Source organism: Coloeus monedula, assembly GCF_965178545.1.
Source record: "Coloeus monedula genome assembly, chromosome: Z".
NCBI lineage: Eukaryota > Metazoa > Chordata > Aves > Passeriformes > Corvidae > Coloeus > Coloeus monedula.
Window position 1 is genome coordinate 54,730,138 of NC_138822.1, and position 15,131 is coordinate 54,745,268.

Consider the following 15,131-nt stretch of genomic DNA (forward strand, 5'->3'; position numbering starts at 1 on the left):
GTTCTGGAGTAGTTAACAGTATGTTATAACTGGTTGCGTAAAGAGAGATTTATGTAATTATTTCATACAATCATAAAATAAAATCATATAATCAAATGGTAGGATCACTTATGTTATAATACACCCTAAAGATCATTGAGTCTGGCCATTAACCTCACACTGCCAAATGCACCACTAAACCATGCCCCTTAAATGTCAAATCTAATGCTTCCAGGGGTGGTGACTCAACCACTACCCTGGACAGCATGTTCCAGTGCTGCATAACCCTTTCAGTGAAGAAATCTTCCTGACTTCTTTTAAAAGTATGTTCTTATGTTCACTGTTTAATGAAGACTAAAGTTAATTATGTCTCTGACAGAAACTTTCCATTAATTAGTATGCCACACCTTCATATTCCATGAGTAATTCAAATTTCAAAGCAAAACTCCTACTGTTGAAGAAATATCTGTACTTAAATTTGCAAACTTGACAGTTTGGAAATGTGTGTGTGAGAATATATACATATTTATATAATTAGTGTGCTTTGTTTTTAGACATGAAACTGAAATCTGGTCTGGAAATGATAGTTCTCCCTTCCATTGCTTGTACTCTACCTCTGTACTCTCTGTGGGTGATGAATAATGGTTTCACTAGCTTTCAAGGAATCCTTTTCAAAGCACTTACTGTAGAGTGGAAATGCCTCAAGAAGTCTTCTGGGGGTTTTTTTAACCCCAGTAGTAAATTATACTGCTTTGTTCTAAGAAGGAGACCATTCACTCTTAAAACTACCCTTTCAGGTCTAAGATTACACAGATCTAAGCTTTGGATTTGCAGTCCAGGTACTTTTATGGACACATCATACTTGATCCAAACAGTTACATGCCACTGTTATGCTCTTTTAAAGAAAATTGTTATTAATAAATTATTGTGTGTTTGCTGGAAGGTTTAGAAAATGGAAAGCTTCTAATGGTTGTTTTATGGCTAATATTTAAAATGAGTAAGTTAGAACTCATTAAGAGTTTGTGTAGAGAAAGCAAAATTGAAAAATGCTACGTTTCAGCTGGGGTATTGTTTGCTTGAAACAATTCATGGAAATATCCCATTTGAAATTCCATGTTAAGTGCTGAGAAAATTTTTGTGAAAAAGCATGTTAATGAATCTAAAGGATGTGTAAGTATATTCACATTAATGAGGGACGCAGCAGTAAATAGAACAGCAGGGAGTGTCTGTGTCAATAAAAACTACATATTAACATTAGAGTAAGGATGCAAAGTCAAACAAAATAAGTAATTTTGACAAGATTCTGTGTTGTCACATTTTGATGCTCTGAGGGAGAGTAAACAGGGAAATGTGATTAATGAAGAAGCATTTGCAAAGATCTCCGTTATTGCTGTACCTAAGATAGTATAAATATTAATGCAAGACAGGTGTCAACTGTGAAGCTCATTTTCCTTTTCTTGTGGTAGGTTAAAGCAGCAACAGGTGAACAGGTATCAGCAGAGGATCTTGGAGGGGCAGATCTTCACTGCAGGTTTAAAGAAATATTTTCACAGAGTTAATTTCTTCCATATTTTGGACTTCCCTTTGCCCCTCCCCTTCCCCTGCCTTTCCCTTATTTTATTGTATTTTGTTTTAGATCTTTCTTAAGCTGTATTTACATTTTTAAAATTATTTCTGTGTTATTATCTGGTGCTGACAGATCATTTCATTGTTAGAATGTCACAGTTACATTGTGTTATTCTAGTTAGGATTGCTTCCTTCATTTACTGCTTTAAAATACATGTCTAGTATACTGCAGCATCATGCATAATGTGGAGGGTTTTAATACTGAGTGTTAATAGAATAATATCTATTGAGAAAGATAATGCATTTTGCAGATTGTTATCTTTCTTACTGCCACATAGAATTCACTACAAGCAAGATCAAAATAGCTTGTGCTTTTTGTAAAAGAATGCTTGTTATCAAACCAGAAAAATCAATGCACTTTCAAGCTCTGCAAATAATAAACAAAAAATTAGATATTACTGCACAGTAAGTTATGTATTGCTGTATATTAAATGCTTATTTGTTACTTCAGTTTGCTGAAGTGAATAAAAAAATGTTTTGAAGGGCAGTTCATGCCGTTTTTGTAAACATTTTTCTTTATAATTGAAATGAATTTTTGCTGCATTTGAACAATGCTTGTTATATTTTATATCATCATTTAGATTTTTTTATTTCCTGCAGTTGCTATTTTATTTCATGTCTGATAACCTAAATGTACTATTTTGAAGAAAAGGTCAGGCATAGGGGTTTTTTTAGGTAATTTAATAATAAAACACAGAGAGCTGAATTGTTGCATCTATATTTTCAAGGTCTTAGCAGCTTTAAAATTTCAAGTTTTCATTGCCTGATTTATTGTTTTTTCCCCTAAGTTAGTCATATTGCTATTGTTATTTATATACAGAAAATCTGGTGTAACAGATCATTATGCTTTGGACGACAATCATGCACTTCATCTGGCAAGGAAAGCTGTAAGAAGTTTGAATCTCCAGAAGAAAGTGGATGTAAGTCTATGGAGTCTCAAAACACTGCATTGCTGATATTAGGAATGCTTTTCTTAGCCTGATTGATATAACACTTATTTTATATAATACATATTTTGTCTATGATTTTACATATTTGAAAATGGAAGTTATGGTTCTCATCCTTAAAGATTTCTCTGATGTTGCAATTACATTCCCACTTTATTATTCCGAATAAAACTACTGGGATTAAATGCAAGAGTGGAGCAACTAGAAGAGTGCTTCAGAGTCACAGAATTACACTTTTAGATTAATCTAGTCTTGCAAGACACTTAATTTAATTTTAAACTGACATGATCATTTCCATGGACTTAAAATTAGATACCTGCTAAAGGATCTTTTTGAATAGATATTTTCTGGGATTATTAATGAGAAGTTGAAAACTGAGGGTGTAGATGTGAATCTTGTCAATGAATTGTATTGATTTAAGAATTCCTTATAATAAATGGGATGGATAGCATATGGGGGTGGAATTGCCTTATTTTATTTTAGTAGGAGATATGAGAAGGTAAATGGAAGCTCAAGGAAGGCAAGAAGTTGTATTCAGTTGTGTGACAAAAATCTTTACCAGTTTTTCAGAATGCTGCCTGCCTTACAGGGTGCAGGGGGAAAGTAAGCAAATAGGAGGACATGCCTAATTTTTTTATAACATGGAAGAGGTGGAGCATATGTGGAGATATATGCAGGAGTAGAAAAAAGGTAACAGTAAGTGAGAAGCTGTTATCAACCTTCAGTTTAGGGAACTTGGTCTTTATACAAAATGACAAGCCAGTACAGGCATTTTGTTATGGTTGGTGAAGAGAAGTTTGTGCTCAAAGAAGGTGACAAATTAATTGTTATTTGAATTTTTAACTCATAATGTGAGCTGATGGTTCCTTTGTTGTGTAAATTGTTCTGTTAAATTACTATAGGTGACTATAGAACCATCAGAAGAGCCTTTATTTCCAGCTGATGAAATATATGGAATAGTCGGCGACCAGCTAAAAAGGAATTTTGATGTCAAAGAGGTATGAGTCTTAATGCAAGATCCGTATGTCCAGATGTACATGCACCCATTTTATTGCGGGAAATCACTCTTTATAATTGTTAATAATTGATAATACCTGATTTGGGTAGTTATTTCTTTATAGCTTTGTCCAGCAGATCCATTGTGATAACAGTGGCTGTTGAGAATATAGTACTTCTTAGTTATACTTTTAGGAAGGTTGAGCAAGGATTAGAATTTGGTAACATTCTGAAAAAGCTGACAGAAATGAGAACTCCTCATTGGGAAAGCATTCTATAGACTTGCCCAGGGATATGATGGATTTCTTTTTCTGCTGACCCTTTGAAAGATGAATTGTTTAAAGATTCATGGAGTATAAGCACACCAAACAATTGAGCCTTCTCCCATCTGCATACAAATACTATTGTACTGTACTGCTGGTCTGGTGTAATTATCTGCCTTGGAACCTTCGTCTGAGCCAACATCCTTCCTCATATTTTGCATAAATCCCACATTCAGAGCCTTTTTCACTACTAACCAAGTATGTATTTTAGGAAGTGTCTTAGTATGTACCTCTCTTAAAAAGTTTGGCAGAAATTACTAGGATTTGCTTGGCATTAAGGGGAAAAAGAGATGAACAGTTTCGTTGAGTTTCATATTCACTCTCAAAAGTTGCAATAGTTCCGATTTATGTTCTTTTAAAGTTGAAATAAATATCTTCTGACAAATGTCTTGCTAGCAGTGGATCTGTATTTATTAAAAATGGCTTCTCTGCATCACAGAGAAACCTCAAATCAGATCTTCATTATTTTTGTGTGTTGCGAACTCAAACAAGCCTAGAAATAATCTTATCTCTAAGAAAGTGACTCGTGAGTGGATATGGTTTTTTCTTTACAAATGAGAGGCTATTGATCAATGTTTAATATAAGCAGAGGTTTTTCTTTGAAATTCAACTAATCAGGAAAACGTTGTTCTGTGTATAATTTAACTATTTGGTTAGACCATTCTTAATCTTGAAATTCCATTTTTTGCAGACATATAAATGAATCACACTTAAAAAAACTAAATGGGCTTTGCCTGCCATCCACACTGTTTATATGGTGGGATGCTTGATGTTCTGTAAATGTAAAGATTTCAAGTTATATGTTACCATGGTCTTTCCTTCTGAACAAATTAAAAACCTTGAAGGATTAGGAATTTAATGTTATTTTTCCTTTTTTTTCTTAAGGTCATTGCTAGAATTGTAGACGGAAGTAGATTTGATGAATTCAAAGCCTTGTATGGGGATACTTTAGTTACAGGTAAAGTAGAACTATAATTATTCTGTATATGTTCCCACTAGTTTTATAGTTGGATTTATTCTGACTCACCTTCTGATACTTTTAATGACGCTTATCTTTATGGCAGTTTCTGTTACCAGGAGAAAGTGTCACGTTTATATGCTATGGAAAAATAAATATGTGTGGAAATTTACAAATTAATCTTTCTCCTTTAGGATTTGCAAGAATTTTTGGTTACCCAGTAGGAATTATTGGAAACAATGGAGTTCTTTTCTCAGAGTCAGCAAAAAAGGTAAATAGATAGATTATTAGCTTCTTTCCCACTGAGAAACAAAATTTCTGGTGGACACCTTGCTCTTGAAATGAGGAACCTTTTTAAATAGAGAAAGAGAACCTGCACCGCATTTTTCTTGTAAATGTGAAACAGTTATAAGCTGTTAATAAGCTGTAAAAAACAATGGACCATATTTTAGAAACAGTGGTAGATTTTTCTGATGTGAAGAAGATAGACCAATAGCAGAACAGCATTTGGATTCGTGTGAATACAGCATAGTTGAAATAGTATATCCTGAAACTTAGAGCTGCCAGAAGTCCATGCTGATTGCATCAAATACCCTGTTGAGTATTCCTAACCTCTAAACCATGAAGTACTACAGAAAATTACATTGTTGTTTTTGTAATAACTGGAAAATTTAAAGCCTGGATTCCAGCACTCAGTTCATCGGCTTACCAGACCTTTAATTTTTATACTTTGCTGCAGTGTCTCCTGTCTTAGAATAATGAGTGAAAACCTGTGCACTCTCTCAAAATCTGTGAGCTAAAATACCTGTTTGATGAATGAAAGGCCATCTATGAAGGAATATTGTGATTTAATTACAGTTAACAGTGCTTTACAATTTGGACTTCAGGGAATGATGGTGATAAAGAGTATCTGGGTATGGCAAAGTGCTTACTTTGGTCTCTGTTGTTTGCTTCAGTTCTTTATTTTTTCAAGAAACAACTGTCAGTTGAATTTTTTCTAATAGCAATTATATATGCTAGTTTTGTTCCAACATGCTTCTTGAGCTAATGGTGAGGAAATCGCTGTTTGAAATGGGGGTCTGAATATACAGAAAAAGGAAGCATTGATGAGAAAAGTGGAGAAAGGAAGTAATTTTACTGGATTTATTGCTGTTATAAAATAATACACAAAATTGAGTTTCATGTGCTGAAGGAATAGTTCCCACTTGGAGCACTGTGGTAAATGACTTTTTTTTCATCTGACATTTGTTTTAACAGTTATTTCTGAGTAGAAAATAACACTTGCAGTATTTCTAATACTTCCAGTATTTTTCTAAAAATTTCGTGTTACAACTTCTTTTCCTAACAATGAAAAGAAATGTCAAGATTCTTCATTTTCTGACTGTTACTGGCATATCAGTACTGTAAAAGGAAATTCACTTCTAGAGAAACCTTTGTCCATGCTGTTGCTTCTATAAGGAACATGCTCTAGCAATACTCCTTTTTTCTTTGCATTTTTGTAATGAATTGTTGTACATTTTTCCTGTGATCATCACTATGCTATTCACGTGCTTCTCTGATTATACTTTATTATTGTTCTCTCTTTTTTCTTTTTATAATCTTTGCAGGTTTTATATATGAAGAGGTTAGATGTTTTCTCAGTTGTGCTACATAACCTTGTTTTGTTTTGTTCACTAGCAAGCAGATAAATAACCTGAGGAGCTTTATTGATTTAGATTAGTTGAAACAGAGGCTTGGAATCTACTATTTGTAACTGTGCTAGGAAATTGGTCTTCTGCTAGTAAATAGAGAGAGGGCATCTGCAGTCAGGAAAAGGAGAAAATATTACAGCAGTTGGCAGGGCCATGAGTAAATAATGTATGTGGCCTTTCCCATTTTCAAAGACTGCTTCTATTTTGTACAGAAAATGTGGAGATATGTTTCTCTGACTGACTGTCTTTATTTCTCTGACAGAGTCTTACCAAACTTGATGTCAGATGCCACACTGAAGCTGTCTGTGGTTTAACTGCAATTGGCTGAGTCACAGCAGTTGAGCTTTTTGGTATTAGTAGTTATGCTTTTTAAGGATATTATTTCTGTTTTACCATGGGCTCACACATTTTCGGAGATCTCTTAATTCTGCCACCATGAGTGCATGTTTTGCAGTCAACTTTGGGTGAAGGAGAAGTAGTATAGCACTTCCTGATGGAAGTACTCTGCTGGACTTTAGTGGAAGGATTTAGCACAGACTTCAGAGTGCTGGTAGTGATAGCTTCACTTGTCTAACTTTTAATGGCTTACTCTTTTCTTTTTTTCCTCTCCACAGGGTACACATTTTATCCAGTTGTGTTGTCAGAGAAATATTCCCATTGTGTTTTTGCAGAATATTACAGGTGAGTAAGATCAATATTTTGAGGTTTCACTGTGTTGTAGACTTCGCTGTTAGCTGTTGAGGCTGCGTTCTAGACAGCCTCTTGTGTGCTTTGTAGTACCTACATCTCCAGCCTGTTTGGAAATCAGCCTGTCAGCAGCTGGTGAAGGCCTTGCCTTATGATTTGCTCCTCAGTTCTTTCTGCATGTGCTGTGAAGCACGTAGTATGACATATGACACAGTATTACAATATAAAGCTGATGAGCCTTTATTCATGTATTTCTTTAGGTTTCATGGTTGGCAGAGAATATGAGGCTGGAGGGATAGCAAAAGATGGTGCCAAGATGGTAACTGCTGTAGCTTGTGCCAATGTACCTAAAATAACCGTCATTATTGGTGGCTCTTATGGAGCTGGAAACTATGGGATGTGTGGAAGAGCATATAGGTAGGTGTTGCTTCGAATTATGGCAGCAGATAAAAATAATTTAAGAGAGCATAACCTTGAAGTACCATTCTGAAAAACCATCTGAACTCTTGAAGAAATTGTGCTGTTTGGAAAATAAAACAGTTCTCAGTGAATATGTTCATGAGTAAATATAGCAGCCTGACATTGGTAGACACTGATAAGGCTCATGATTCACCTTGAGTTAGGTGACAAAGGAGACCTTCTAACATGTAAACCTGTTCACATCTTTTTCTCCCATTTCAGTTATTGGTGAAAAAATTATGAAGTCCTAAACAATCACTGGGCAGTATAGGCTGGTCCTTTATTCTGCATTCATAGGAAGAGTATATCAGCTTGTGTAAAAACTCCTTATTCACTTCAATGAGCCTGTTTTTATGAGTAAGGTTTTTAGAACCCCTAAAGATTTTTTTGTTGATGCTTTGGACATGGCTTCTGTGATTTTTTTAATTTCATTTTTCAAGGTTCCTGATACTATTGAAGTTATTTGGGATGTTTAGGAGAAAAATTCCTGTGGGTTGGGGATGTGAGCTGAAGAGGCTCAAGAAAGAGAAATATTTAAAAAAAGGTGTTTGAATAGTGGAAATGAACAGAATTTTTAAATTTTCGAATGCAATGCTGCAAGCACTGAAGTATGTTAATGTACCTTTTTTAAAACCTAATATGTTGTAATACTGTCATGCATAAAAATGAATTTGTAGTTGAGTGAGAATTAGTTCTGCATTAGGAAATATGGCAATGTCTTACCTTAATGTTTAATATGCATTTTTTCAGTCCAAGATTTCTATATATGTGGCCAAATGCTCGCATATCAGTGATGGGAGGGGAACAAGCTGCAACTGTTCTAGCTACAATAGCTAAGGACCAAAAAGCAAGGGAGGGAAAACAGGTACATCTTTCTTCCTTTGTTTGTAGTAAAGTCATTTTCACTTATTCTTTCACTGGAGTTGGTCATTTTGTGAGCTAGGAGGGGGTACAAAGAGTGAGACATCAGTGAACTACCCCAATGCCACCTAGTGCACTAACAAACATGAAGCATTTGTGAAATGTTACTGCTTACCTCTTTGAAATGTGAAGATCATCCATAACATTTCTTAACTTGCTTAAAAAGAGGAGTATTTCATATGCCATCATATTTTTGTACTTTGTCCACCAAGTTACTAGTTCTGCCCCAGATGAGGAACCAGGAAATCTCCTTGGTTCAGGAGTATGAAGAGGAATATGTCAGGATAAAGTGTCTTTCCAATTACTATGAAGGTGGCAGTTTTAGAGAAAGTTGATCTTTGAATGATTCAGTGATTGAGAATTATGAAGTTTGTAACAGCAGAAGTCTGGAGAGGTTTGGAAAGGTTTTAGCTCATTTCAGCATTTTAATTGAAAATTAGAGGTATATTGTTTAGTAATATTTTACAGTTTCTCTGCACACTCTTTTCTGCTGAGTTGGGTTTTTTTAATTATGAGGTTTATGGTTATATTAGTGCCTTGATGCCATAAGAAGCGGTTTTATTGTGATGTCTTAAAATTGTTCATATTTATCATGAATAGTTAATCAGAACAGTGAAGTAGTATGAAAATGTTATCTCAGCGTTACTCCTTTTCAACACTTCACTTGTTCTTTCTGTGGGTAGAACATATTCACCCCCTGTCTGTCTGTCTTACTTTCCCAAATCCATGATACCCAGAAAGAAGTTCAAGAAAAATAATTAGTAGTAGTTAAATGTCAGTAAAGTGTGTTAGAAACTTGAAAGTTTCCTGAATTACACAGTGACCGGTCTGGATCATAGATAAACCCAGTGTTAAAATAGCACAGACTTACTTTATTAAAAAATCTTGCCAAAGGCAACCCAAATTTTTTTCTCAGTACAATAGCTTCAGTAATTTTTCAAGTGCTAATCACCAATTGCTCTTGCACTTAAGTGTATGTTTATTCTCCTTTTTCCACTCACTTGTTCTGAAAAGTGGTATTTTAGTTTTATTATCAAACATGCAAAATTGATAATTGTGTGCTAGAAGAGTAAAAAAACTTTGGGGAAATCATGTAGGTATGATCTTTTCTTCAGGTTGATGCTGCATATAACGCTCTGCTATCATTGTAGAAGAAAATATTAAAGAATATTTTATCTGGTTTTTAGTTGTCTGAGGCAGATGAAGCAGCTTTGAAGGAGCCAATCATTAGGAGGTTCGAGGAGGAAGGAAACCCTTATTATTCCAGTGCAAGGTAACATATAAATAACTATTCTAAAACTTAATTGTAGTCACGGGACTTGACATCTAGCTCTTGGTATTAAAGAACAGCAGAACAGAACAATCGAAAACAAAGATTGTGTTTGATGTGCATTGAAACCAATGTCTTGTCTGTCTTATCTCTGGGACCTGGTACCATGAACTGTTTCAGAAGACAGCATGCACTTGCAGGAATTACTTTGCTGGTTCTAGAAGTAATGATGTGGTAGCATGGAGTTTCTATGTTATGTGTTTTATTCTGCATAGGTTTTATATCATTCTCCCCAGTGTAGTATCTGGTCACCTTTCTAAAGCCTATTGAACAATGTAATGAGTGGCTGCATGTGTGTTGGGAGGAATTCATTTTAGTGGGATCCTGCAAGTAGAAGAGGCCAGTGGAAAAGGAGCTAGCAGTTTCGAGAAGACCTGAAGCCATGGTCATGGTAGGTGATGTATTGGATGATAGCAATTTTTGTAGGGCTTTAGCTGATGGGTGCAGCATATTCATGTTTGCTGAGAAGTCCTTTACAGTAGCATTTCATGCTCAGACTAATGGAATATTAGTAAATGCCCAGGAACTATTTAGGCTAATGAAGCCAAGGTGGCACCCTGAAGTGATACTTGTGGAAAGTGGCTTGGAGGGTTTCTTGGCCTTTGACTGTTATTCTGCATTAGTTTCATCCTGTCAGTGCTAAAGTTCCTCCACGTATTTCTGCTTGTGGTATCCAAGAGCTTGTTTTCCACAGGCTCTCAGCTGCTGATGATAGCATATTTCAGTGACCCAGATGTCAGCTGTGAAAGCAGCACAGCTGGCAGTTAACAACCCAGGAGACTTTTGGAGTATGTGGAAGAGAACTTCCTGGTCCAGGTATCAGACAAGCCAGCCAGAGGTAAGGTGTTCCTGGTCCTGTGCACTGTTCCAGTGCAGAGGAGCTCATTAAAGGGATTGTGGTTGGAAGCAGCTGGGGATGTAGTGGTCACACCCTGGCTGAGTTCAGGATCTCAAGGATTGCAAGCCAGCAAAGAGAAACTCTGGACCCTAAAATTTGGAAGAGTGAAGTTCCAGATATTTAAAGGGTTAGTGGATGAGATGGCCTGGGAAACTCCTTAAGGACAGAGGAGCTGATTAGAGCTGGCAGTTCTTTAAAGACACTTTTCTTAGAGCACAAGAGCTCTTCATTCCAGTGTGTAAGAAATAGAGCATGGCAGGCTGGAAACTGGCATGGCTGAGCAAGGATTTGCTCCTCAAACTGTGGAGTAAGAAGGAAATGTATACCCACTGGAAGCAGGGACAGGTAACCCGGGAAGAGCTCTTTCTTCATGATCAGAAGTAAGATATGAAATTACTGTTAACTTTTTTCTGTAGGGATAGTGGAATATCTGATGTATAACTGGCTTATGACTGAGTTATATCTTAACTTAACTGAGATATTTATACCTGGGAAATCTACATTAATCTTAGTGTTTAATCAAATGAATACCTACATCAGGATTGATCTTTAATGGGTAGTAAAAGAAATGTCACAGAAGTTTTTAACAGCTGACGTTTTGCTCTAAGTCAAGAAGGAAAAATGAAAAAAATATGAGTTACCATTTGTTATAGTTGTATTTTAAGAAGAAGAATTTTCCACTCATATAATAACATTTAAAAAATGAGTCAAACTGTCTGTATTTAAAATTAATCCCTACCCCAGAGAAGATGAATAATGTGATTTTTTTTTTTACTTTTTTTTTTTTTATACATTCACTGGAAACACTCAGACTCTTTGTACTCATGATTTATTTAACATTCAATATATTAGGTATAATAGCAATATAAAAACTTACCATCTCCCAAAAACCAACAGATGATTTACAGTATTTGTCAGTATTCACAATAGTAAGTTACCAATGTGTAAGAAAGCAGTTTTACCTGTCGGGTTAAAACTATATTAAAAAATACCGCATTTTAAATTTTTAATAATGTCCAGTGATCTTTAGACATGAAAATTGAGTGTTTAATACTAGCTTTGTGGTCTCTAATGAACAACTTCTACCAGTTTATGTTTTCAGAATATCTGGCCATTTTGTGAAGTTAGGTTGCAAATCTACTAGTCACCCCAGTAAATAGCTTAAATCTGCCCAGCCTAGGTGTTAGAAAGTGCTTTTAGTGCTAGGTGACCTGTCATTTATTTGAAAAAGAAGGGTAGTTATGCATTTCTTACTGTTTGTGCTTGGAAAGGTGGTGTGACGTGCACAGATGTGAGTTGGCTGAAAACTAGCGTGGGTCTGGATTGCATGAGGTTGGGTTCATGTGACGCTGCACTCAAGGTAATAAGCCCAGCTGAGACATGAAGTCAAATGTCAGAGCTGAAATCCCACTGAGGCTTATCTGGCTATAAGCAACGAAAGTTAAATGCCTCTTTTCACAAAGGAGTGCTTTTGACAACAGTGTGTGACTGGCTCAGGTCAAGCAGTCCTGGCTGGTTTCTCTTGCTTTTCAGTTCAAGTAGGTGCAGTCTGCATTGTCTAGGAGCTTTTTAATTGCTCTCTCATAGAGTTAATTGGGTATTTCAGTGGATATACTCATGTTTCTTGCCCTTTCATGCTTTGCAGTATCTAATTCCTAAGCAAGATCTCAGATCAATAGTTCAGAAGTTTTCATTATTGTGGAGTAGGCTGTCCAAGCAGAAACAATGAGATGAAGTGGATTACAGTCTTTGCAGCAAGTGTTCTTAAGGGGAAGGATGTACCACTCACCTTGCACCTTGGAGACAGCCCTTTCCTCAGCCAACATCAGCCGCCGCTTATTAGCAAGCATTTGCTGTAATCCAGGGAGAAGTAACCAGTCCCCTTTGCTCTAAAGGGTGCTTCCTGTTGGGCTTCAAGCATGGTAGAAACACAGCTGATTGTCAACCAGATGTCAGGGTGCTGTAATTCATACTGAATCTGGACAGCCTTTGTTTTGTAAGATCCCTCCACCAGAAAGGTCAACAAGGAAACTCCAGCAAACATCTTAGCATTTCTGAGAGAACAGAAATGATAGATGAACACAAAGACTGTTGTGTGTATTGCTGCTCATGTGCAGCTGGTTTGGAGGCTCCCTCATGCTGTTGTTCTCCTGCCTAATGTCTGCCTCACCCTTAATGGCCGTTGAGATTGATGTGACCCTTCCACTTGACTTCATTAGGCTTTGAATCAAGCTTTTTGAAGTAATAAGGAGAGAGAAGGAAAATGCCCTAGTGATCTTAAAAGATAAGCAAATATCCCTATTTATTCTTTAATCATTTTGCTTGTAAGTGATAACTTGCTATATGTACAGGATGTCAATACTGTTCCCTGCAGCTGTATTTTCTAATCAGACTTTAACCAATTTTTTGATTAGAACCTTTCACAATGAGCAGTCTTAATTAATGGCGGTCATTAGGCAGCACCCTTTTTAATGAGTTATATTAATCTGCTCAGAGGTTTCTTAAAAGATTTCAGTGATTTGCGTCTTAACAAATTACACAAGCATTTTACTTCAGGCAACTTCATTTCTTTTACTCACACCATCTCAGTTACAGATATTTTATGAGTGTAGTGTGACTCATGTTCCAGCAATGGGGTTTTAATAGATAGTTTAATTATTAATGTTACATCCCAACAGAGAATGCAGTTTTCTTCAAACAAAGAGAAGCAGAAGCCAGGGGTGACCATACGAAAGCAGCTTGACTTCCATGCAACATCAAATCTCTACGGTTGTCAATATAAGTCAATTGTGTTGTTACCAAAAAAAGAAAAAAACTAAACAAATCTGCCATTAAAATGTGCTTTATGTTTGGAAGTGGTTATTACAGCAGTAATCACTATGAAGTTGCAGCTTGGAAGGTACTGCACTAAGTTGGTGATTCTTTTGGAGTCAGTTCATCCCTGCCCTTCCAGACCCTTAGCAGATGTGTTGAACATTTTAAGTATTATGAATTCCCTCATTCTGTTTCAATGCGTTTCATAAATAAAAAAGTTAATTGCAGGTATTTATTGGAAAAAAAATTTATATGCAGAGCAAACCTGTATCACTCAGAAATCCAAAATTTGCTTAAAAATAGAAATTACTATATTTGAAATTGTTCATAAAGTTGGGATTTCTTTCGCAGTCTTAAGAAAACAGAAGAGTTGAGATTTATTTGACCTCACAAAACTACTTTTATTTTTGCTATTAAGGAGGATCTTCTCCTTTCTTTTGGCACATTAATCTGACTATATTCATCATAACTAAACCAAAATATAAATACAAAGGGAAGAAAAAAAAGCATATGCATTAAACTTTGGTAATGCACACTCTATGAAGTTGAAAGCGTAGTAAGCACTGTCTTGGCCATTCTGTTACGCTAGATTATATCAACAGCTACAACCACTGTCTTGGGAAAAAATCAAGCAAATTCAAACATCTCTTATGTAAGTCTCTGTAAAACCACTTTTCTTCAGCTATTTTGAACAAAAAAAGCACCTCCAATTGCTTTTGCTTTTGTATGGTAAGAAGCAGTTCCTCTTATTCTTTTCAATAGAGTATTGCCCAAATAAGCCCAAATATTTTAATGAGTTACTACTTAAAATTGAGTTACTACTTAAAATTTAAAGATACAGTTAGGAAAGAAGTTACTCACAGGAGTCAGACAGCAGGAGCTTAAAACATGCACTTTATCCAAGTTATGATACAGACAGCTCTTGTGTCATCTGAAACAGAATTTGCTGTTAGTACCGCTTCCCTGCAGGTACGGTGTGGCTGTTAAGAGTATTCCAGTGCTTGGGTTAGTAGCCCACTAGAAGGGACATACTGACTGAGAATCCTAAAATGAGAAGAAATTAGATAGAGCTACAGTTTTTTTATATTTGTATTTTGGGTTTATAGCAGGAGTTTTTTTTGCCATGCCAGAAGTTTTTATCCTTTTTACATTTGAGGAAGTTCTTTACTGCAAGCGTGGTGAGGCACTGGAACAGGTTGCCCAGAGAAGCTGTGTATGGCCCATCCCTGGAAGTGTTCCAAGGCCAGGTTGATTGGAGCTCTGTGCAACTCAGAGCTCTAGAAACCTCTGGTCTAGTGGAAGGTGTCCGTGCCCATGGGGAGGGGGATTAGAACTAGATGATCGTTAAGGTCCCTTCCAACTCAAACCATTCTAGAATTCTATCATTTTTCCAGGCTTCTTTCTTTGCTGGGTGGGACCTAGCAGCTTGGCCAGTGAGTTGTGGCCACAACTACTGTGGTGCAAGATTTCTTAAATCAAAATTTGATTTTCACTCCCAAGAA

The 15,131-nt window shown here is 36.1% G+C and overlaps 1 protein-coding gene across 1 annotated transcript in view; it reads left to right on the forward strand.

The window, feature by feature from the left end:
* Nucleotides 1–15,131, forward strand: part of MCCC2 (methylcrotonyl-CoA carboxylase subunit 2) — a 37,086-nt gene that overhangs the window by 19,309 nt on the left and 2,646 nt on the right. The window contains exons 8-16 of the mRNA XM_082301431.1: nucleotides 1,446–1,510; nucleotides 2,426–2,525; nucleotides 3,455–3,550; nucleotides 4,757–4,829; nucleotides 5,024–5,100; nucleotides 7,135–7,201; nucleotides 7,468–7,624; nucleotides 8,417–8,531; nucleotides 9,775–9,860. Coding sequence (XP_082157557.1) covers nucleotides 1,446–1,510; nucleotides 2,426–2,525; nucleotides 3,455–3,550; nucleotides 4,757–4,829; nucleotides 5,024–5,100; nucleotides 7,135–7,201; nucleotides 7,468–7,624; nucleotides 8,417–8,531; nucleotides 9,775–9,860 — 836 coding nt within the window. The remainder of the gene's footprint in view (nucleotides 1–1,445; nucleotides 1,511–2,425; nucleotides 2,526–3,454; nucleotides 3,551–4,756; nucleotides 4,830–5,023; nucleotides 5,101–7,134; nucleotides 7,202–7,467; nucleotides 7,625–8,416; nucleotides 8,532–9,774; nucleotides 9,861–15,131) is intronic.